Source organism: Petromyzon marinus, chromosome 2 (assembly GCF_048934315.1).
Source record: "Petromyzon marinus isolate PM22_M1 ecotype Great Lakes invasive population chromosome 2, UKy_Petmar_22M1.pri1.0, whole genome shotgun sequence".
Classification (NCBI taxonomy): Eukaryota; Metazoa; Chordata; class Hyperoartia; order Petromyzontiformes; family Petromyzontidae; genus Petromyzon; species Petromyzon marinus.
Genome location: NC_133668.1, coordinates 3,549,725 through 3,573,572, shown reverse-complemented (window position 1 = coordinate 3,573,572; position 23,848 = coordinate 3,549,725). Strand labels below are relative to the sequence as shown.

The window sequence follows — 23,848 nt, the reverse complement described above, 5'->3', positions numbered from 1 at the left end:
GGGGGAGACAAAGGCGGCCAGGCGTGGTGCTGGCCACCCACCCCCTCGTGTGCCGTGCCGGCATTCATAGGTGCTCGCTAACATTACTTGCCCCAACAGTCTGTTAAGAATATTAGGGAGATATTTGTATTAAATGTCTGTGAAACGCAACGAATATAGTTTGTTTTACTCCGACAATCATAAAATTACGTTCTTCAGTCCCGAAATTTAAACCTAACAACTTTCTCTCGATCAGGAAAAGTCGAACAGGCGCACTCTCGCTCAGACACAGAGCTTCTGCAGTGTGGAACGATGTCATAGACGCAGAAATAAAGTAGATTCCAACCTGTCTCATATTATATTATTCACAAATCTGCACCATTTAATTAGTTATATAATTGCGTATGCGTTAAGACCGGGTTGTGATATTCGTTGCGTAAATGCACGGAGTACTGCACGTATAAGTATATATTTTCCAACGTGTGTATGCCTGGTCATTGCGCATTTGCGATGTGTACGTGTCATTTGACACTCCTGACAGGATCGCAAAACTGTTGTTCCTTCCAAAGGAAATGTTCACGTGAAGTATTTACATTTAGGATAAATACTGTATGGTTTTGTGTACGACACCGATATACAGGAGCGTGAAATGAGGAGGGATGTTTCTTGCAAAAGCACGGGTTTGTATCAAAGGACGGCCGAACCTTTCGGCAAGTTCTGTGGGACTATACCCAGTGGGCCAATCCAGTTTCAGTTTAATTATTAGGTATAGTCCTGTGAACTATGCGGCTCTTGAATCGGGTGCAACCGCAACAAACAAAAACATGAACAAGAAACATCTAAAAGTGACTACGCGCAAGAAAAAACAGCAAAGTCTTCCAGAAAAAGCACCGTATATCAACGCTATGTGCAAAAATCCCAGTGAGATGCAAGTCAAACAATAACAACCGTAAGACAATTTAGATTAAAGTTATCAGTCTAACTCTGTACCACAACACACAAATATGGCTAAACCAAAACATTTTCGAAATCACCAAAATAAAGCTACAAAAACAATGTATTAGTGATCATAGGAACTGTGATTCAAATTGAACAATAAACGATATACACAACATGTACTAACTACCACCACCATCATCGGTGCTACCAAGTGTAACGCGAGAGATATCAAAGCTACGTGTAGTATCGATTCAACAACAACAGCAGCAAAATAAACGCAGGCTATGACGAAATCTAGCTGAATGAGGCCGACCTCGTGAGATTTGCGAAGCGTGGCAGCCTGCATGGCAATGCCCACGCGTTGTTAGGCATGGGTCGCCAATCGTCTAGGACAGGGGCGTCTGAATACCTGCGGTTCTGCGGCCGCGTGCGGCTATTTAAGGAACTGCAGTAGCGGCTCTTGAAATTCGAAAATAATGGCTCCTCTTGTTATTCTCGTTGCCAACCCCTGACCATACAAGTTCAATTTACCACGGAAGTCCAGTTCACAATGGAAGTCCAGTTTACCATGAAAGTCCAGTTCACCATGGAAGTCCAGTTTACCATGGAAGTCCAGTTCACCATGGCAGTCCAGTTTACCACGGAAGTCCAGTTCACCATGGAAGTCCAGTTTACCATGGAAGTCCAGTTCATCATGGAAGTCCTATTCACCACGGAAGTCCAGTTCGCCACGGAAGTCCAGTTCACCACGGAAGTCCAGTTTACCATGGAAGTCCAGTTCACCATGGAAGTCCAGTTCACCACGGAAGTCCAGTTCACCATGGAAGTCCAGTTTACCACGGAAGTCCAGTTCACCACGGAAGTCCAGTTTACCACGGAAGTCCAGTTCACCATGGAAGTCCAGTTTACCACGGAAGCCCAGTTTACCACGGAAGTCCAGTTCACATTGGAAGTCCAGTTTACCACGGAAGCCCAGTTCACCATGGAAGTCCAGTTTACCACGGAAGTCCAGTTCACCACGGAAGTCCAGTTTACCACGGAAGTCCAGTTCACCACGGAAGTCCAGTTTACCACGGAAGCCCAGTTTACCACGGAAGCCCAGTTCACCATGGAAGTCCAGTTTACCACGGAAGTCCAGTTCACCACGGAAGTCCAGTTTACCACGGAAGTCCAGTTCACCACGGAAGTCCAGTTTACCACGGAAGTCCAGTTCACCATGGAAGCCAAGTTTACCACGGGCAGGGGTCGGCAACCTGCGGCTCTGGAGCGGCATGCGGCTCTTCGTGACGACGTTATTCATAAAGGACCACCGTCTCGTATTCACCACGCAGTTGCATTGCAGCTCTTGAAATACTGCGGGGTATTTTACCGAATTAAAAAAAGGCTCTTGTTGTTTTGGTTGCCGACCCCTGGTCTAGGAGGTGACGGTTTTGAGGATGGATTTTTTTAAAATCTGTGCAGAGATTTAAGTGTAACCCCCGCCTCTCTCTCTTTCCCTCCACGCTACCCACTCTGGAACGCATTGGTGGGGTTTATCTCCGCACGCCACTCATTTGGCCAAACTTTCGAAATGCAGGACTCTCCGGAAAATTAGTCTCGGAAGTTAATGAGGATTTTGTGAGGCTGAAGGGATTATTAAGTTATCTGATTAAGATCGTGCGTCTGCATCGCTGTAAACCTATAACACCGTGCCGGGTTTAGTGATGACTGCGGCTGCTGATCGGAACATGCAGTTGTTTCCGTCCAAATAGCTTCCTGACCGGTGACTCACTAATCGCGTGATTTCCCAAAGGTCGTGTCATCGGGTGGGAATCCATGTAGGTACGTTGAATTTTGTTGTTGTTTGCACCGTACGTAGTCAACCGCGCGAATCGGAGGTGCGGAGGGCGGACGACAAACTAAACACACAAATCAGTTCTAAAGACATTCGTTTTCAATCTCCATTTAAAAGTTCATAGCTCCCAGTGGCTTTCGAATATCGGAGGAGCGTACGAGATGGCCGCAGAAGCGCATCTGAAAGCGCGCGATGCAGTGATCGTCTTCGTTCGATGGGTCAGCCAAAAGCCGCTGCGAGGAATGATCGGAGCTCGCGTGATGGTTTCTGTTCCTTGAAGAGATCGACAAAAGGTTCATGTTCCTTGGGGCTTTCGGTAAAGTCACGTAGATAGCGACTTAACCGAAAAACCCCAAAGAATATGAATTCCGGCAGTCACGAAAGCTTTAAGTCAAGATTGGTGGTTCACTTGCGGCAATCACTTCGTGTGTAACGAGGGCGACCTTCGTATGTTTAGCATCCCCAGGTCTATGACGAAGAGAACAAAGATCCCCCGTGTAGCCTTAACAGACTGTAGAGGCAAGTGCTATCAGCGAGCACCCATAAAGGCCGGCACGGCACACGAGCGGATGGGTGGCCAGCAACACTGAGTGTTGACCGTGAGCGGGAATCGAAGTCGGGTCGCCGGGTTGGGTTCGTCGCGCAGCGTAGCGCTAACCGCTACACCACCGCTCCCCACAAAGAGCACGGCCACCTTGAGACGCTCACCGGCTACCGTACGTAGTGCAGTATCAATGTCACTGGTCGGAGCGCGGTTCACAATGGTTGGCAAGTGGTGTCGGGGCTGGTCTTTGGGCCTTCCCGCTTCATCAATCCGCATTGACCGGCGCGGTGAAGTATGGCCAAATAACCCCCGTGTGGCCAGCGGATTGGCCGAGGGATGTAAATTACAAATGCAATGTCAATTTCATCATGGGACCTCGTTTGCCAGCAATGTCAATTCTCAACGCAGTGGGTTTATTCATGGGCATACGCATTGCATTCATAGCGTTATTACATTCAAGCGGATTAAATGTCACTTCAGTGGTTGCAAAAAAAGAGTATAATTGTAAAAGAAAAATAACTTGAATGTACAATTGTTTTTAGGTCGATCATTACGTTTTTTTAAATATAGTTTTCATATGTTGAGTAGTTAATGAAGAAGTATTACTCTGTAGTAATAACTAAAGTTGCTTGACTTTGTGGAATGTTCCCCGTTGTTGCACTCGAGACTGACTCATCATCATTATGTCTGAGTAATTCGAATTCCTATGATTGCTTTAGAGGGGCGCTGTAAACTTGAAATGTGTGCCAAGTGTAGTCGAGTCTTCGGTTCAACTTTGATAACCCGAAAACTAAAACGACATCGGATTTAGTCCATCCCAAAATCCCCACGTTCATTCCGGTTGATGTATCTGAATCACTGGGCCACAATAAACATCCGCACTGCTTCAAGTCTCTTCATCAAAACCTTTCAAAAAGACAAACAAACGAAAAACGATGCCCTCCCCAGCCGGTATCGACGGCTAAACAAGTAATTCGCACCGCCTCCCCCCTCCATGGAGCGTGACGCTAAAGCCTATGTAGAAAGCTGACCAAGTCCGCATTACCGGCGAGAACGCAGGATATGCCTCTCTTATTCTATAATTGTACACTTATAGAATAAGAGAGAGGTGGTGGGTGGAGAGGGGGCACTTCTCCACTGCGGCTTTGCCAAGTCACATTGCAGCGCATGTGCGGCAGTGTGAGCGGAAAAAAAAAACCCCGAAAAGTGTGTCACTAGGACACGCCAAGCCAGCAGCGCTAGGACCCGCCCTCAAGCCCCCGCGCTCGCACGCGCGCGCGTGTGTGCCTGCTCCCACCTCCCCCTCCCCTACTCCCTCTCTCTCCCTTCATCCCCATCCCTCCCTCTCCCCTCCCCATCCCTCCCACCCTCGGGCCGCGTGAGCTGCGCCAACTGGGAAAGGCGGCAGATATGAGGCCGCGCTGCGCGCCAGGCGAGTGCAGTTATGAACCACGCGGTCGGTGAGCGAGGCTCGTCGCAGTCGGCACTGAGAGTAGGGGGGGGGGTGGTTATAGCTTGACTCACTTCGGCTCTTCCCTTACAGCCTAGCACACACACACACGCGCACACTAGCCAGGAAACACCAATTGTCGTTTCACCCACGCGGTTACTTCTGCTTAACGCTAGCAGCACGAGCAAGCAGTATTGGTAGCTCCCCCCACCACCACCACCACCACCCTCTTAAACCGCCTCTGTTCCACCGAACTGAAGATTGTCTACAGAGGGCAAGATCTGCCGGAAGACGGCCAGTGCCGAAGACTTCCTCTGCGCTTCATTCCGGTGTTGACTTCCAGACAGCAGCAGCATCATCATTATCGGCGGCAGTAGTGGTAGTGGCATCAGCGACGCAACAGCAGAGTTTTCGTGTTGAGAGCGGTTTAGTAGTGGCAGCGCCTGGAGTAGTCGAAGTTACTCCGGAGTTATTTTTCTCAGCGACTTTAAAACAAACAAATTATTTTTTTTTAGTATTCCGCGACGCTACGCTTGCCCGACCCACTCGCCGGAGCCGAGAGGACATCGAGAAGCATGGACACGAATCATCCAGGTGGGAGTTTGTGCGTGCGCGAGTGCCATGCGTGTGCGCGCTACACGCGATTTTGATACATTGTGCTTGCTTGTATTCACGTATAAGCGTCGTGAAAGATGATGGGGCAGAGGCCGGGGCAGGCAGAGGGCTTCATCCAGCAGTGGATTGATCGTAGCCGATGATGACGGTGATGATATAACTGTCCCGTATTGATAAAGGATGGGGGTTTTTTTGTACCTTATTATCGCGTAGCGCGAGTTGTTTAAGGATGAGAGCTTGCTTCTCGCTCGAGACTTAACAGCAGCCTATAGTTTGGCCGTACGTAAAATACACACAACTCTCGTATTACACACACACACAGCCTTGCCGGCGTGCGTTTAATGTACGGGGATTGTATATCGGCAGAGCAAGCCAGAGGCAGTGTGTGTGTGGGGGAGCGAGGCGTGACACACACGCACAGACACGCAGCACGGCGTAGATTAAAAAAAAAATCGTAAACAAGCCGAATGAATGGCGAGGACTGCAAGAGCGAGGGCTGCTCCCCCCACCCCCGAGACGCATTGGTTCTCTCGGGCGCACGTGGACCGCACCCCACCAGCCATGTGCCACCTCCTCCATCCCATCCCATCCCTCCCTCCCCCGCACAACCCCGCCTCCTCGTCCAGCCGCATTGGATGGGGGGGTCCGGGAACCCATGTTACGTAAAGTGTTGCCGGAGGATCGCTTGTGGTGGCGGTGACGATGATGCGACGTTGGCTTCGTGACTTGGAGGAGGTAGCCGAGGCTAATGGACTGGCGGGCAGTACTCGACTGAGCTCACACGTGCACGGCCACACCTTACCCGCACCTTCGCGTACGGCACGCACATCACACACCTGCGCGTTGACGCGGTTGGTTGGCTACGTGTACGGTGCGAAAGAAGTTCAACATACGTACGTACCTGTGCACGCAGGTGTCCCGTGCACGTATGCCGGTTCATGCGCGAACACCTGCGCGTCTACACAAACCTGTGCCAACGCGCGTACAATGTTGTAATAGACACGCATGCAAATGTGCGTACGCCTGTAAACGCGCGGCGGCGTATATATCGCATGCCTCCTGTTATAACGCAAACCCGTCGATGTACAACTTTGGCATTGTGTACTTACACTTGTACACACGCGCACAGCACTGTAAGTGCAGTGCACGCAATTACGCGCACCTCGCCGACATCTGAACGTGCATCTGCACAGTTGGCTTGCACGTACAGTCATCGCATGCACCAGCAACATCACATTTCCTGCACCTGCGCGAAAACACACGTGCACTCGCACGTGTCGAACACACGTGCACGCGCACACGTGTCGAACACACGTGCACGCGCACCTGAGGCCGCCCACCTGGAGCGGATACCCCCCCCTTTCTCCCCCCCCCCTTTCTCCCCCCCCTCCCAGCCCCCACCCTCCCCTCCCCCGTACTCTGCCCCTCCCTTCACCTACCGCTTCACATATACCTGTACACACTGTTCTCAAAACTTCCACTTGACCACGTCAACATTCAAACAACATGTTTTTTAGTGCGATACCCCCCCCCCTCGGGTGACGGTACTGGCTCCCCCACCCCCCCACCTTTCATCCCCCCACCACCACCACGGCCACCACCACGGCCACCGCCCCCTCTTCCTCAGCCCCACCAGCCCGCTCCCAGCTCGTAGTGACCGCAATTACGAGACGTCATTAACAGCAGCAAACTTGTTGCGTAAAAACATCGCCACCGCAAGATTGGCGAAAGTCGTTTTTTTATATATATAAAAGGGGTTTAGGGAGCGGTGTTTATATTATAATATGCGCGCTTCAGGGGGCTTGCGATTGTAATTCCACGTGCGTTAATCAGTCACGTTACGTATTGGCGGCATACGTGTGCGCGCGTGCGTAGAGTACGTTGCGTTCTATTCACCGTACCCCCCCATACACCCCCCCCCCAATGCACACACCCAACCCACACCCCCCCCCCCTCCAACCACACCACTGCTAAAGAAACAAAATGAGAGAGAAGAAAAAAGGGGGGCCGAAAATGCGCTCACACATTGGAAAATTCTGGTCAGGTCGTATGTAGGTCACAGTGTTCCGAGCCTCGTGGCTTACATAACGACCCCTGAGACATGCCAGTGTAGCTAGGTGGGTGTTGGGTGTTGGTGGCAGCCAGACTTTGACGTCTTGGCACTCCTTCTGGAACTAAGTGTATTTTTTGTGTCCGCGTCTTTCTGGGATAAATTTTTTTGTTTGTTTGTTAAAAGATAATAACGCAAGTGCCGGCGTTTCTGTTTCTCTCTCTCTCTCTCGCGCTCACTCACTCACACAGACACGGGGGGGGGGGGGGGGGGGTGTGGGGGAATAAACCGGAGCGAACTTCAGCGGGTTTGTTTTTGGAATGGAATGTTTGTGAGCCACGGGAGCGACGTGTACTTTGAACTATTTTAAGGCCTTTTTAACTGGGGCGGTTAAAACCGAGACCCCCATCAGCCACAGAGATTTGGGGAAGGTTCGCGGGAGGTTGGAATTTATCGCCTCGCATCTCCGGGGGGGGGGGGGGGAGACACTTCGTTGAGGACGGAAGTTCTAAAACTTTATATTGCGCTTGTGCTACTGCCATCCAAGGACATGCTTTTTGAGAATTTCGTTTTGCGTAAACACGTGCCACGTAAGAGAAGAAAAAAAGCCGAGGCACATCGCGTTGGTTGTAAACAGCAGCCAGCACTTACTCGCGGGTCCACCCAGAGATTCCTACCTCCAGAGAGCATTGTCCAACGTCTATTGGACGTGTTAGTTGTACCCTACTTCATAGTGAAAAAAATATATATAATAATTATGATAACCTGTGAGGTTGTTTGACCATACTTCATTGTGCGGGTTGGTGAAGGTTGTTTTTACTTATTTTTTTATTTTGGGGATGGGGGTGAGACAGATATCACTCAAAAACTGATATTAGCCGTGGCCGGAGTCAAACTCATGTGGCTGAGTTTATCATGCAAGTGTGCCATGAACCAAAGTTGTCACCACTTCCATGACATGCTTGTGAACAAATCCTTGAGTGAGCATTTAAAAAAATGTGATTCTAGCTATCACGCAAAACAGCGTCAACCTTGCCCCAGCCACCGCTGTGTTTTGTACTCTGCGTAGAGAGAGGAGAGGGGGGGGGAGAGGCGGTACAGTACACACACGCTGGCCTGGAAATTGGGCTAAAAGACGCAGAGATGAGTGCTCGCCATTGATCCGTTAGCAATGCCGAGTCATTGTGTTTATTCTGCATCTTCTGTTGCCGAGGGCAAGCCAACCAAGCCCCTCCGCACATTCCCCTCCATCTCGCCACCGATTTCCACCGGAACGTTTCATAATCCACAAACGACGATTCGTAACAACCCCTTATTTAGCCGCACAACGGAGCAAGCGTTTCTGTTGTTGTTGTTGTTGTAAACGGAGCACCGTGCAGTTGTGCTCGTATCGCTATTCACTCGTGTTGTATCTCACTAATAAAAATACACACTACATCAACATCCGTTGTTTTACTGTACAGTACTTCTATGCTCCCGGGTCTAGGTTTCCCGAACGTCAACCCGAACTGACCACCAGGCCAGCCTCGGTGAAAAGCACGGTTACAATAATACCCCGCAGCAGCGGGATATGCCAGAAGTACCCGTACAAATAAAAAAAAATCACAACAATAATATACACGCACGCACATACCTACTTAATGTTAGGGTTTAACAAGGGCAGTGTTTTTGTAGGATTTTTTTTTTAAATGCGCATTCCATCATGGTCCCAAAAAAAAAACTACCCTAAGTCTGTAAAAAAAATATATGCCAGCGGTTAGCTAGCAAGTCCACAAGTCCTTATTCAAAACATGTGCCTTTCCAGGCAATTCTGGCAAGGGTTGGGTTATTTATATTCTGCAGGCCAAGCATGCGTTCGTACCAGAACATTGTGTTCTTGTTACTTGGCAGTTGAGTAATGTGCTGGCCGGCTGCCAGGAGGGGAGGGTGCGTGGGGTGACTTGGATGAAAGGAGGGGAGAGAGAGAGGGGACGTGGAGTGCTGCTGCTGCTGGGGTTGGGTCGATGTGTGGGGTAGGGGGGGGGGAGAAGGGGCGGGGAGTGGAGGAGTGTACGGGGATGGAGCCCCCCCCCCAACCCCCTCCGTCCTCCGCACCCAGCTTGTAACCGTTGCGTTTAGCTGAGCCGAGACACACGAGAGAGACGGGCGATGAGTTGCGTAACCGTAACCTTGGAACGTGTTGTGTGTGTGTGTGTGCGTAGGCGCCCTCCAGTGGCCGCTGTCGTGCCTGCGAATGTTTTCTTGCCTCGTCAGCCTCGGCGGCGAGACAACAAAAAAAGGGGGTTGCCATTGATCTTTGGAGAGAGAGAGTGAGAGAGGGGGGGAAAAATCCCCCAAACGTTTGCACATTACATAACGCACAGCGTGTGACCTGGCTTTCCGAGCCCGTGCAGAATTTTGAAGAGATATAAACATTAGCCGTGCTCAAGCACATCAGGGCATCAGTGGGAGCGATTATGTTTGCGTTATAATGCCAGTTGCGCATGAACGGATGGGTGGGCATGTTCCTAACCTTCAAATTGAAGACCGCATGCGATTTATAGTGGCGACGGAGACAATGCGCCGTATGAGATTAGCGAATATTTGAAAAAACAAATTTTTGCGCAAAGAAGATTGAGCCTGTAGGAAAATTAGACGGTTTGCATATTTTGTTTTTGCATTCAGTGAATTCTTAGTGGCAACATGAGACAATCGTTGCTGAGGTCGATTTGAAAAAGCAGACTGCGGCAGTGGTACTGTTACCGTGCCAGAGAGTTGGGCATGCAAAACATTAATGATTGCACCGAACTTTACGGAAGTTCTGCAATACTGCTAATTGGATTATGAAAGAAACGAAAACAATTCTCACACAGCGCAGCTTCAGAGACCAAAATACATGGATAATAAAATAAGCTAGAGCTATATTTATATAAATACTGTACCCCAGCAAAAGTACGTGGAGTGATTTATTTTAATTATAAGCCAAGGAAAATAAGCGATTAGCAATTGGAACATCTAGTACTGTACTCAAAGGAAGCGGCATCGCGTGTGATTATTTTGAGTGTCGGCCAAAAATAGCCTCGATAAGGAGGTTTCATGGGAGACGTGTGGCCGGGTTGCGTGTTCCCACATTGCCCGATCGAAAGTCCACTGGGGGGGGACAAGGGCCAAGGGACACGGGCCAAGGGACAGGCGACGCAGGACACGAGAGGCGCGCGCATTTGCCAGGAGATGAGTTTGAAATTCAACGCCGCTGCGGATAAAAAAATAAAACCCGGTGACACAGACCCCTGTGACACACGCATTAACGTCGCAGGATTTGACGGTGGGATTTGAGATGTGGGAGGCAAAACGGCGCTCGCGTTTCGCTCCGGGGGTGTCCTTTGCATTGTTTAGAACGCTGAGACGGGTTACGCAACACTTTGCTCGGTAGGAATGGGGGAGGAGGCAGGCGGAAGGGGGGGGTGAGCCGCACTGGAACCGTAGCCAAGGGCGGAATATAGAGGGCCTGTAGTTTTGTTATGTAACAGGCGAGGAGGCAGCGTGGAAGCGAGCAATCCTTGTTCAAACATTGAAACGGCAAACAAGGCCATGAATCGATGTTGAAATTCACAACGCTTAGGTAAAGCTGCGGAAGCTTCATTTGATTTAAAATTAGCACAGCCCAGACACGCACCCAGAGCGCTCGCGCGACGTGCCGTGAGGCCGCATCTCGATCTCATTATTTGACGCCCACTTGCAAATTGTTGCCTGCAGTAAATCCCCGTTTGCCACGGTGGGCTTCGCAGACGCTGGCTCTGAAGGCATCGCTCGTCATATCAGCGGTGCCATTTTACGTTCATCGTTTAGCCTCCGTAATTGTATTTACCCGAATGAACGCATCCCCCGCCACATTGCAAATAAGCATTTCCCTTCCTCGTCTGCAACCGGTATTAACCTCGAATGATTTAATCCGATGAAATGCCAACAATCGACAACACAGAAAACCATGAGACTGCAATCGTACCGATTTTAGCTGCAGTATTTTTTTAACCTTTAATATAAAAAAAACATGTTTAGAATTCCACACGTGAAGACCTTTCATCTCCTCTGCATTCTGAGAGAGCGCGGGGAGGAGCGGCGAGAGATGGGATGGGTATGGATTGGGGGTGGGATTCTGTGGAGGGGGATGTGAAATCATTCCATTCAGAGCGTGTCGGGAGCCGCCGCCACTGCTGCTGCTGTAACCTAATTGGCTGCTGTAACCAGTGCTGGAGCGGCTCTGTGATTGGAGGGATGAGGATGCCTGTGGCTCACGTTGAGGGCCAGCTGATGATGCACCCTCTCGCTAGCTTTCCCCTCCCTTTCCATCCCTCTCCCTCTCGTGTTTGTGCTTCAAGCGTGCGCGGCTCAAACACGAGCAGGTCCACGTGAGGCCCTCACGTAACGCGTAGCTGCAGCGATGCCAGTAATAGCAAAGTGGGTCATCCCGTGTCAGCCGCGTTCAGGTACACGTGTGGAGATGCATGGGAGGAGGGATGGGGGGTTTTGGGTTGGTGGGGGCGGCGGATGGAAGAGAAGAAGGGTGGGAGAGGTGGGGGAGTTGGCGGGGTGGTGGGGGGGCAATGTTTTTCGCCCCAAAGACAGATGGTTTGACACTTGGCGTTGACTCGGTAACATGCCTGTAAAGCTGCCGGTGCAATTTACATGCTCCAGTTTCACAGAGCCCGACGGTTTTTTTTTGTGTTGTGCGTGGCTATCACAACACACGCGATATGCCGCGGCCTGAAACACAATGTTCCGGTTTGTTAAATTAGAAATACATTCAGGATGTGTTCCACTTGAAGAAGGAGACGAAACTAAACGCCTGCTAAACAAAATCAACGCCCGTATTGTTACCGTCAACACGGCGCTTGCTATTTGGCGTTTAGAAAACGGACAACGTTGTTTTACTCTCCAAATATGATATTAATGATGAATTATAATCACATTTCACCTCGTTACTAGCACTCCGTTGTTGCTGTTGCCATTTAGGCGACAATTACGTGCTGCCACCTTGCGATTAAACACGCGCGCCATAGTAACAGATTCAATGGTTCGATTGTGATATCCACATGGCATTTCGAGATCATTTCAATAACAAGAAAACATCTTGGGAGTAAAACTTCGACTCGACTGCCCGGTGGCTCGGTTCACACGCAGTCAACCAGAGGGCACAGTGCCGTCACATTCACCGCTTCCTCTCGCGCACGATGCACATTGGTGGTTTCGGTGAATTAAAATGTACAACTCCTCCGCCGGTTTTAAATAGCGCAGAACAATCTAATGCCCGAGGTAGTCCGAGGGAGAAAGGAGGAGGCGGGGGGGGGATGGGGTGGGTGGGTTGGGTAGTGGAGGGGCGCAGTGTGGTGGGAGGGAGCCAGTTGCTTCTTCCACTGGGCACCGACTATTCTCCCTCTGCGCTGCCTGCCATGTCCGCCTTACTGGCCACCCTGTTCCAAGTTCCGCTGACTCTTGCCTGCCCTTGGCCCCAGTGCCCCTACTAAACCCTCTCGTTCCACCCCCCCCCCTCCTCCTCCCTCTGTGTTCCACAAAGGGCACTGGGGCAGTGCTGTAACCAGACTCTCTCTTGTTGGACAGTGAAGCCAGGGACGTTATTTTGCCGCTGCCTATTGCAGGACGCAAGGCGGGTGGTGCCGCCTTCCGCGTATACACAACACCGCAATTTGTACGAACAAAAATGAATGTCAAGAGTACATAGTGTACTCTGCGTTGTTTGCCAAGTCTTGAAATGGAAAGAGCGCTGAACCCTTGCCAAGGCTGTTCTTGCTTGTTTGCTACTGGCAGATCCCACCGTGCGGATCCACGTGACCGATGTTTTGCAGCCCGTGGGGTTTTTTTTCTCCCTCTCTTCCCCCCCCCCACCTCCTCTTTCTGTGTCAGTGGTGGGTGGGGGATTTGTGCCACAAGCATTGGTGGTGGTGGTGGTGGGGGGGGGTGTTCTCGGTGTTACTAGCGTGCAAGTGTGCGTGTTGTGTGCGCGCACGCGCAAACGCCGGGCAGGATAGGGGAGGTGCAGCTGCCCAATTGCCGCCATAATCGCGCTATTGTATGCGGCCCGCTTAATTGGCGTGGGATGATGCATAGAGCCAGGGTGTGGATGTGTGGTAATGTTGAAGTAAAAGAGCCCTGGTAATTAGCTTAAAAGGGGTTACTTAATGTTAGGTCCATTGCCGGTACAGTATTAGGAGGCCGAGCCCACTTGAGAATGATGATTTTTAAAAAAAAAATTTAAACGATGAATTTCAGTCGCCACTTTATTGGCGTGCACTTAAAAAGAGAACGTCATACTGTGGCTGTAGTTGTAATCACGTGGTTTAAATATTGGCCACGTGATTGTTTTAGTAGGGTGTATTTATTTCCCCCAACCTACCACAGCCCTTGCCTTTAGAAGAAGAAGTAGAGACGTGTTGTGTCCACCGGATGTTGTTGTCCGACTGTAAATAGAAGGGGAATCGGTCAGGGAATATTTAATATCCTAAACATTTGAGGTATTTATACATTCTTTTTTTTTACTTTTCTTTTTAGCATTTGCTTGCATTCATTCAATCATGCGGCTTTGGAATTAAATTCGGCTTTAGGTGCGCTGATCTATAGTAACTAATTGGCACTGTTGTTTTACGTGACAAACCTAACTAATTGGCTGTGTCGGGTGGCGGCGGGTTTAGCGACACACTTATATTTACGCCATCCAACCCTCAAAAACAACTTAACATTGGTATTTCGATTTTTTTTCAAAACGAAGGATTCGGCGCGGACAAAACACTGCTTCGCTCCATCAGCTGACTGGGCCTTTAGGGCAGAGCGCCGCGAAGCAGTCTGCAGGACGAGAGGCGTGAACACACCGCGTCCCCTCCCTCCTATGTGAGCGCTCCTTTCCGAGCTGAGCCCCGGCTGCAGGCCGCTCTGAGAGGCCCTCGCGTCGATGGCGACGAAAAAAACGCGACGCTCGTTATCCTGGCCCCTGCCATTGGGGTGTGCAACTTTCACCTTTGGCTGCCGAAGGAGTTGGGATTCGCCCAAACGCTCATTTGAACGTGGAGCTCCTTTCAAATTCAATAAAACGTTCAGTAAAAGTTTACCCCCTCCCCCCCCCCCGAAAAAAAAGGTATTTTTTTTTTAAACTTTCCACCGCATCTCGTAGCTGGCAGGCGTTCAGCACTGGGCACGGCCGCCAGCAGCGCGCTGTCCTTGCCTGTGCACCGCTCTGCGCGGCGTTGGGAACACGCGCACACACGCACGATGTTCCAACCTAAAGTGCCTCTGTGCCCACGCGCGTGTTTCTGCAGGAGGAGGAGGAGGCGGAGGAGGAGGAGGGGTCATCTCGTACGCGGGCTCCATGGGCTCCAGCCCCAGCCCCATGTCGTGCCACAGCGACAGCAGCGAGAGCGGCTTCGGCTCCGGCTCCCAGTCGCCGCTCTCGTCCTCCCTCTCCGCGTCCCCTCCGCCCGTCGGCGGCCCTCCGGGATTCCGCCCGGGGTCGCCGGGCCGGGGCGACGCGGAGGGGTCGTGCGGCGCCGGTCGCGGCTCGATCTACGTGACCTCGCTACCCGCGAGACAGGACACGGTGCTGCAGGACCACCTGTACTGCCCGCCGGCCGGCGCCTCGCCCGGCTCCGTCGGCATCAGCCTCGGCGGCGGCGGCGGCGGCGCCGTCGTCACGCACTCGCCTACCTCGTCGCTGGCGCTCGGCCCCACGCACCGCGGCGCCCGGGGCAGCGCCGGCAAGCTCAAGTCCGGCTCCATCGGGAGCATTGCCAGTAAGCGACAACGCGCGCGGTCGAGCCTCTCTCGCGCTCTCGCCGGCAGCGGATCTGTGCCGTGCCGCACGATGCGTGGGAGGGGAACGGGGGTGGGGGTAAGTGCGATGTAATGGGAAATGAGCGGTTAATAGAGAATAATAATTGTTAAGCCCATGATTGACGAGGAATTGCGGTTGCTCGAGGGTGCACCCGATTGTGTTGAAACGTTTTGGTGAACGCCACGCAGCGGCTCTGAGATGTTAACTACCTCGCCTGGTATATAGGAGGTCGTGGGTTCGATCCCGACCCTGACGCCTTTAAATTTAGATTTTGCATGTCTATTTGGATTGCTGTAAATTTTCCACGCATGAATCCACTTCGTTGAGCTGTCATTTGTGGCCAGCTCGTTTCTGAACAAGCGGGCCTTACCTGGTAAAATAAAAAAAAAGTAAAAAAAATTTTAGTCGCGCGCACGTTTCGGTTCGGGTTTAGTCGCGGCATTGATGCTTCCGAACAACAGCGGGCGGGCGTGGGTGTGTCAAAGCTCCACTAACCCCCCCCCCCGTGCAACGTTTGTTCCGCAGCAATCAACGGCGTTGTGCTGCTTTGCAAAGTGTGCGGAGACGCCGCGTCCGGGTTCCACTACGGCGTACACGCCTGCGAGGGCTGCAAGGTAACGGCGTCCTCCTCCTCCTCCCTTCTCCTGCCGCCTCCCGGCGATCGATTCGTTCAAATCGCCCGCGGGGCTCTCGGGACGGAACCCTTGGCCCACCGGTGCTCTTTTCTATCACGCCCCTCCCTAACTCTCTCAACCTCCTCGAGCACAACCGCTGGTGACCAGGCCACACAGCGGTTACTAATTTTTTTTTACGATTGGCCGGGTCGATGATTGGCTTGTTCAACCCCCGCCGCCTCTCCCCCCCCCCCCCCCGTCAGCAATTTGTGTTCGCACCCAACTGGCCTTGTGGGAGATGCCGCAGAGCGCCGGGTGTGTGTGTGTGTGTGAAGGTGCCTGCAATCTGGCGCTCCGTCTGGCGACTCACGTTGAGGCCACGTGCGCGTGAGACGCCCGCCACCTGCTGGCCGCGAGCAGAGCGGCCAGCAGGTGGCGGTGTGGCGAGTCGGTTGATACAATTTTAGTTTTTGTGGGTTTTTATTTTTAGTGTAAGCTCCTTGTCCTTTTGTTTGTTCGTTTGTTTTCTCCAGTTGATCTATTTTCCTCCCACATGTAAACAATAATACATATCACAATCGGAATCTTTTTTTATATACTGGAACAATCCGATGCGCTATAAAGCTCTTTTTCACATATCCAGGAGGGGCGTCGTCAGAAAGTTTCGGCTCGATGAGGAATCGACCAAACATCCCAATCACAGGAAATTACTGAACTAGTCTCGAAATGAATCGATGCTTTGCGCTACAACTACATTTCCATTGTCACTTTTATATAAATATTGGTGCATTTAAAGAACTTGTCGCGCAGGGCTAACGTCGGCAGCATGTGCATTCGTTTTTCTTCCTTCCACGTAGGGATTCTTCCGACGCAGCATCCAGCAAAACATCAAGTACAAGCCGTGCCTCAAGAACGAGACCTGCCCCATCGTGCGGGCAAATCGCAACCGCTGCCAGCACTGCCGCTTCAAGAAGTGCCTGTCCGTCGGCATGTCCAAAGACGGTGGGTGATTTCGCAGTGCGTCAATCTGTCGGCCGGCACTTTCGGGAGCGCCCAAGCCTCAGCCTGTGACGATAATTTAAAGTGGCGATACGGGAGAGCCCGTTGAGATGAACGCCGCCTTTTTCGAAAAGCGCCGTGCTAATCGAGTCGTCATGAAGAGCCCCCGTACCATTTTTAATGCATTGCAATTTTAATAAGTGCAGAACAAATAATGGTAAGCCTGCACCAGACGAACCGCAGAAAAATAATATAACATTCAATGTGAAATTATGTAGCCTAGTTTCGTGTTCCTGCGTTACCGTTCCTCCTTGAAGGGGTCCCGTAGACAGACGCCTTCAGTTGATGGGTTTCACTCGAACCGGAATGTGAAATCTCAAATGGTCCCTCGCTGTTTGTCTCTTCCCCCTCCACCACCGCCACAGCCGTGCGATTCGGACGCATCCCAAAGCGCGAGAAGCTGCGCCTGATGGAGGAAGTCCAGAACGCCCTCAACTCCGCATCCTCGTCCGTCATGGTCAGCCAGGCGATAGCTCGGCCAGCGGACGGCGGCCAGCAGCAGCAGCAGGAGCAGCAGCAGCTGCTGACGGTCGACAACATGGAGTGGAGCAGCGTGGGGCAGGCGGAGGTCGAGGCCAGCAGGGCGCGCAAGCCGTCCGAGTCGATGCAGGCGAGCCCGGATGGCGGGCGGCCCCGCAGCCAGCCCGGAAGCCCCCTCAAGATTAAAGAGGAAGAAGCGGCTCAGAGGGTCGGCGCCGCACACTCGGACGTCTTCCGGCAGCGCCGCCCCGAGGTTCCTTTGGGGCAGTCGAACGTCGTCGGCGACCCCAAGCGGGTTCAGAACTTCGCTTCGGCGCCGGGGGGGAGCCTGGCGGCAGACGCCATGCAAGGCCCCGCTTTCGCCGGGCTCTCGGACAGCGTGGCCGCGCACGCCATCTTGGGCGCGAGGCAGGAGGCCGAGATGGCGCGCGCCGCGTGGAGCGCGCAGGACAACAACAACGGCGGCCAGCGCTACGGGCTGCCGGACAACGGCCGGGGAGAGAGGGCCGCCGCCCAAGCCAGCCTCTTTCGCCAGCGGTGCGACTCGCCGGCGGGCGTCAACGGCAACCGCGCCGGCTTCATCGACAGCGGGCACGAGAGAGCGCGCTACGCGGGCGGGTGCTCCGCGGGCGCCCACGGGGGCGCGTACCCGGGCGAGGACAACGCCGGGCGCTTCCACGCGGCGCAGCCTCAGGCGATCTCCGGCCAGCACGGCCAATACGGCCGGCACGACTACGGCTACGGCCAAGTCTCGGTGTGCCCCATGGGACAGGGGCACGAGCAGGCGCCGCAGATGTCCGGCGGCGTGCGGCATTGGCCCGAGGAGCGAGAGGAGACGTCGTCGTCCTCGGGAGCGCGAAGCTGCCCCTGGAGTGGACCGCAGAGCAGAAAGCTGGTACGTGAGATCGCTCGCGGCGCGCGACCCTACGCATGTATGTAGTATGTATGTTGTGTGCATGTACGGTGAACTTCTTTCGCACCGTAGGTAGCCAACCACGATAATCAGGAAGGACAACAAACTAAACACAAAAAGCAGTTTTAAAGAAATGAGTTTCCATACTCTTTGGGTCTTTCGGTAAAATCACGTTGATAGAAAAATAATTTTAAAAAATCACGACGTTTTGATCGCAACAACAAGCAATCGTCTTCAGGTGAAAAAATACAGCAGGCGGACTGCTGAGGCAGGAAGAAATGTTTATTATTATTTTATTATCTACGTGACTTTACCGAAAGACCCAAAGAGTATGAATTCTTGCAGTCACGAAAGCTTCAGGTCAAAATTGAGTTTCCAGTCTAACATTGCACAGCTCCCGCTGGCTTCCTAACATGGGAAGCATGACAACAGCGCGAGATGTCGTCTCCGCCCCGCCTGACGCGCGTTCTTTCCATCGCCAGGCGTGCCCCCTGAACAGCGGCCCGTTTGGCCGCCCCGACGCCAGCGGGGGCGAGGTGTGGGAGGACTTTTCCCGTTGCTTCACGCCGGCCGTCAAAGAGGTTGTGGAGTTCGCTCGGAGCATCCCCGGCTTCCTGAGCCTCTCGCAGCAGGACCAGGTCGCCCTGCTCAAGGCCGGCACATTCGAGGTGAGGAGCAACAACAACACAAAACGATGCCGGCGGGGAACCCCAGTCGAGGCGCAAAGGCACGTGCGGCAGAACTGTATGCCCCCCACCCACCCACCCACCGCCCTCCTTTCTTCGTCACTCGAGCCCGCCCGGGTGGCTTCTGCGGTGAGAGGTCACCTCGGCTCCGCAGCTTGAAAGTTCGGCGATATTTAAATTCCGGTTCGGGTGGTGGGGAGATCGGCTGAGCTTGTCAATTCTCCTCGTGCTCAATAAAACGAGCAACCGATTGTTGGGAAATCGGCAATGGTTGCCCTACGGAGAGACAGGCTCCTCCGGCCATAGTAATGTGGAATTTCCAGCAAGGGACTTGTGCCCGGCAACGGAAATGAGCGCCGTCTCATTGCTCGTTTGAGCGGCGAGATATTTCGCCAGCGCCTCCTAAGTGTCAGCTTAAGGCGGGGTGGGTCGGGCTATGGCCATCGTTTGTTCGACACACCTGTGCTCATCGCCTGTCCCCCTGCCACCCTCTCCGCAGGTGCTCGTGGTGCGCTTCTCCTCGCTGTTCGACGCGCGCGACAGGACCGTGCAGTTTGCGGGCGGGCGCGTCTATCGCTTGGAGGAGCTGCGAGCCCTCGGCATGGGCGAGCTCCTGCACGCCATGTTCGACTTTGCCGAGAAGCTGGTGTCCCTGCGGCTCACCACCGAGGAGATGGGCCTCTTCAGTGCCGTCGTGCTGGTCTCCGCCGGTACGTCTCTCTCTGCCTCTTTCTCTTTGTATTCGACGTGGTGACGCCGCCCCGGTTTAATCCTTCGTCATGCATTGTCACTGTCACCGGGGGTTTAATATTAATTATAGTCGTTAGCGCCTGGTTTAATCTGTACCCGCTGCAAATCTGTGAATGTCGTGGTTTTCCATTTGCTCGGATTTACCCGCCGCCCTCCCCACGCCGCACAGCTGACTTTGACAGCTGAAGTATAAGAAGCTTTTATCAATATTCCCTGCGCCTTTGTAACCCAGATTAACTGGACGCATCATGGGATCATCAGTTCTTTTATCAGATGTAGATCCACCCAGTCGACAAGGTTTCGCAATAAACAGTTAAGAAAGTCGACCTGTAACAAAAATACCTTTCCATTCATCGCAAAACTCTACAATTTGAATCGACGTTTGTGATGCGACACCCCTCCCCCCCCCCACAAGCCTCTTTAATATTGCCACTTTGCCCAGATTAACCAAAATGCACCGCGCGCGTTTTTTTCCCTCTCTCCCCTTTTGCGACCACAGATCGCTCCGGCATCGAGGATGTGGGGACGGTCGAGCGCCTACAGGAGGCCCTCATCTCAGACCTGAGGGACCTGGTCTCCAGGAACCACCAGGACGGCGCGACGCTCTACACCAGGCTCCTCTTGCGCCTGCCTGACCTGCGCACGCTCAACAACCTCCACTCGGAGAAGCTGCTCGCCTTCCGCATCGACGCGTGAGCGAGCGCTTTCGACGGCGGCCGATGCGCAGAAAGATTAACAGAGTGCGTGAGGGCGACTTTATTTATTGGACGTTTTCGCCCGTTGTTCGTCGTCAGTACGATGAGCACTTTACTAAGACGAAACGACAGCAACAAAAACACTTGAATAGCATCCGTAGACTGCCCTAAAAAGACTCGAGGATGACGACGACGACGACGACGACAAGCCTTATAGAATGGCTCCTAAATGTAACGTAAGATCCAAACGCACGTGCAATTTGCTTCCAATGATGGCGCGTGCGTTTTTTTTCTTTCGTGAACTTATCGACAAAGGTTAACGAGGAGGGTATCACGACAACTAAAGCTTCCTGTACATTTGTTTGCTCCGCTCGCAAAAGGCGTGCGAGCGGAGCCAGTTTGGTTGCGGTGCGCGGACACTCCGCCACCGGGGGACGACGTGGCGCCAGGCGAGGGCTGGCGTCTCTCCCTCTCGCAGCAAGGGCTTTCGGTGCAACGGACACAGCTGCACTCTGCGACCACGTGTAAATTATGTTAGCAGTCTTTTTTTTGTTTACGTAGCGTTTTACGAAATGGCAGGTTTGTGTTTTTTTGGTTCGTTTGTCCCTCTCGTTTTCTCCCGCATCGCGATAATCACTGACTGGGCGTCGCCGTAAACCCGAGTGATTTTTTTTGCTCTCGTGGCGTTCACAATTTATGACCGGAGCACGATTTGTGCGTATCCTTCTGTGCTTCCTACTCCGAGTAAACCGGCCCAATAAAGTTTTGCTGTACCAGTGATCAAAAAAATGTTTCCGGGCCACGTCGATAAACGGTAATGACATCCTCCTCGTGTGTGTGTGTGCGCGCGCGCGTGTGTGTGTATATATACTGTACAAATATCCCCGCGTTCTTGCGTTATAGGAAAGCAAACGACACGCACGCTTTTGTTTAATCGCAAATAAGCCGGCAGCAAAGCGGCGGCCGTGAAAAAGAATGTTCGTCAACGCCTTTGTAAACATTTTTTTTACATCTGTCTTTGGTTTCTTTTGCGTTCAGCCTGCCTTGACGCTCAACCGTCAGTGAGAGAGTGAATTGGGAATAACAGACACCCGATTTGAAGGCATTGCAAATGCTCTCACGCGTAGATGTCTATCTTGTCGTGGGTTTGTTGATAATTTAAATCGCATCAGACGTACGCACAGACGCGGGCTGCGGTAACTTCTGCACGATGCATTGACCGCTAACAAGGAAAGCTTCAGGCACTTAGGGTGGCATTGTATAGCAGTGCAAAAGTGCGATCATTTCCAGTTTTTTTCACTTTGTCCCCCTTTATGTGGGGGAGTTTTTATTTTCTTTGTAACTTAAGCGTGCACGTGTGAGCGAGCGAGCGAGCTTTCTCGAGTGTTTATACGAGTCATGGCATTGACGTTTCATGAACCCCCAATGTATTTGTGTCAACTTTTCAACCGTAGTTTTATTTGTTATTATTAGCTGCTAGAACTTATTTAAAACGAGCATTAAATTAACACGATTTTTTTGGTTGTTGCGAGAATTATTTAGTGTTTTTTTTTGTATCGTAAACATTGCCATATTTAATATTTCTTTCGTCATGTCAAGTAAAATGCGTTCAATGATCGCATGTCCCCTACATTTACACAAAGTGTCCCTACATTTGCACCTGTGAGACGGAATCAACGCGGCACTTAATGCAAAGGAACACGATAGCCACCACCACCACCACCAAAACCAATGTACAGGCCAATGAGATATATTCAACGATGTTTTTCAATCTTTGCAGCTAGCTATGATGGCCCTGTAACTGGTGCTAACTCACGCCTCAAGCGGCGAGCACCGTCGTCTGGAGACCACCTTGCAATTGCACGGCTTTTTTTGTCTAAATATATTTTGTGACATGGGTCTGATCCATTTATAGAGACATTGCAAGAGGATAATATTTATTTCCAAAGCTTCTGCACGTCTTCCTCCCCCCATCCCAGTGCACTCATTAATCCAAAACACTCACCGCCGTCGCTCAGTGCACACCTCTGTAAAGACACGGAGCCATGGCAAATATTCCGTCGTTAGAAATCAATTGGGCATCTGTAAATGGATCTCATCCTGTTATAATACCAATTCTGTTTGTGCGGTTCAATGTATTGCTGCGCTTTTCGGCTCACGGCGGACTACGCGATGATTCGCCATCACAACAACACTGATGTCAATAATCCACTACGTGTGGGCGTCATGAGTGGGCTCACTCACCCAAATGCGTGTCTGTGTACATATTGCGGAGGTGTAATTCTGCTGTTTGTGTAATTAAATAAATTAGGCTTTGCACGTTCTCCGAAAAAAAGACTTTACATTATCACTTAAATATATGCTCTTTCTCATGGTGCAATCTGATTTTTTCAAATACTTATGTAATCCGTATGTTCTGTGTGTGTGTGCTTCACATGAGACATATCTGTGTATGATATCGGTATATGTGGATTATTGGTTTGTGGGAAGGAAACAAACTGTGGGGGGGGCCGGTGGGGGGGAGGTCGCAATCAACAAAAACAGAACAAGAGGGCGTATTAAATACAAGAATAGAATGTATTCCGCAATTGTGACTGATTCGGTGCCTACACCAAATGAATGTTTCAGAAAGATGTATAATATATAGGCAAAGAGAGATATATTGTAAACGAGAGAGCACTTGTTTGGTAGTAGAAGAATAAGGAGAAGAAGAAGACGAAAAACAAAACGATTACAAAAACTCACAAATGGATCTTACATTGGTTCGACGAGTGTATGCAAGGAATATGTGCATACGAGTTGTGGTGTATACGTTTTTATTGACGGCTGTCAGTCACTTCCACCAACCAACGCTGATTGGGCATTGTCCACGTTTTCCTTTGATTGAGGAAAATAATTGAATGTGTTGTGGGGGGGCGGGCGGCGTGGAGGGAGGCTCGGATTTGGTTGTTGCTGTTAAGCTGCTTGGATACTGTAACATACATTTTGCCAGTGTGTCCACATGCTCGGAATTACCATTTACATTGTCCCGTCTTCATCCTTGTGTCCACCGCAACTGTTGCTGGTTATGCATTCCCTGCCCAATAAACGTGCCGTTGTTAAAATTACCTTCGCTCGCTTGTGTCACATTATTACACTCTTTCTTTTAACTCGCTTTGTTGTTGTATCCTCAAATCTTGTAACTCAATTTTTACCCACTTCCCAATGTGGTATCGACTGCAAACTTGGTATACTTATGTCATATTCATGACAATACTATATTCTATCATAAAATATCTATATTTTTTAACATTCTGTTTTATTTTGGTTTAAAGCTTTCGTGACTGCAGGGATTCATATTCTTGGTTCTTTCGGTAAAGTCACGTAGAAGGGAAACAAAATAATAAAAATTTAAAACAATAAAATTCTCATGACGTTTCGA

At 51.4% G+C, this 23,848-nt stretch overlaps 1 protein-coding gene across 3 annotated transcripts; it reads left to right on the top strand.

Annotated features, from left to right (window-relative positions):
- The first annotated feature begins 4,654 nt into the window (after positions 1 to 4,654).
- LOC116949407 (nuclear receptor subfamily 1 group D member 2-like) lies at positions 4,655 to 23,534 on the top strand. Of its 3 annotated transcripts, none has more exons than XM_032966721.2 (8): positions 4,655 to 5,340; positions 14,725 to 15,189; positions 15,756 to 15,844; positions 16,702 to 16,846; positions 17,269 to 18,278; positions 18,779 to 18,964; positions 19,482 to 19,692; positions 20,232 to 23,534. In XM_032966721.2, exons 1-8 carry the CDS (start codon positions 5,322 to 5,324, stop codon positions 20,426 to 20,428), a joined length of 2,322 nt encoding a protein of 773 aa, XP_032822612.2. In that variant the 5' UTR covers positions 4,655 to 5,321; the 3' UTR covers positions 20,429 to 23,534. The 3 variants fall into 3 exon arrangements, with proteins under 3 accessions (XP_032822612.2, XP_032822603.2, XP_032822594.2); XM_032966712.2 differs by having other exon boundaries at positions 14,722 to 15,189; XM_032966703.2 differs by having other exon boundaries at positions 14,719 to 15,189.
- The last annotated feature ends 314 nt before the right edge of the window (positions 23,535 to 23,848 follow it).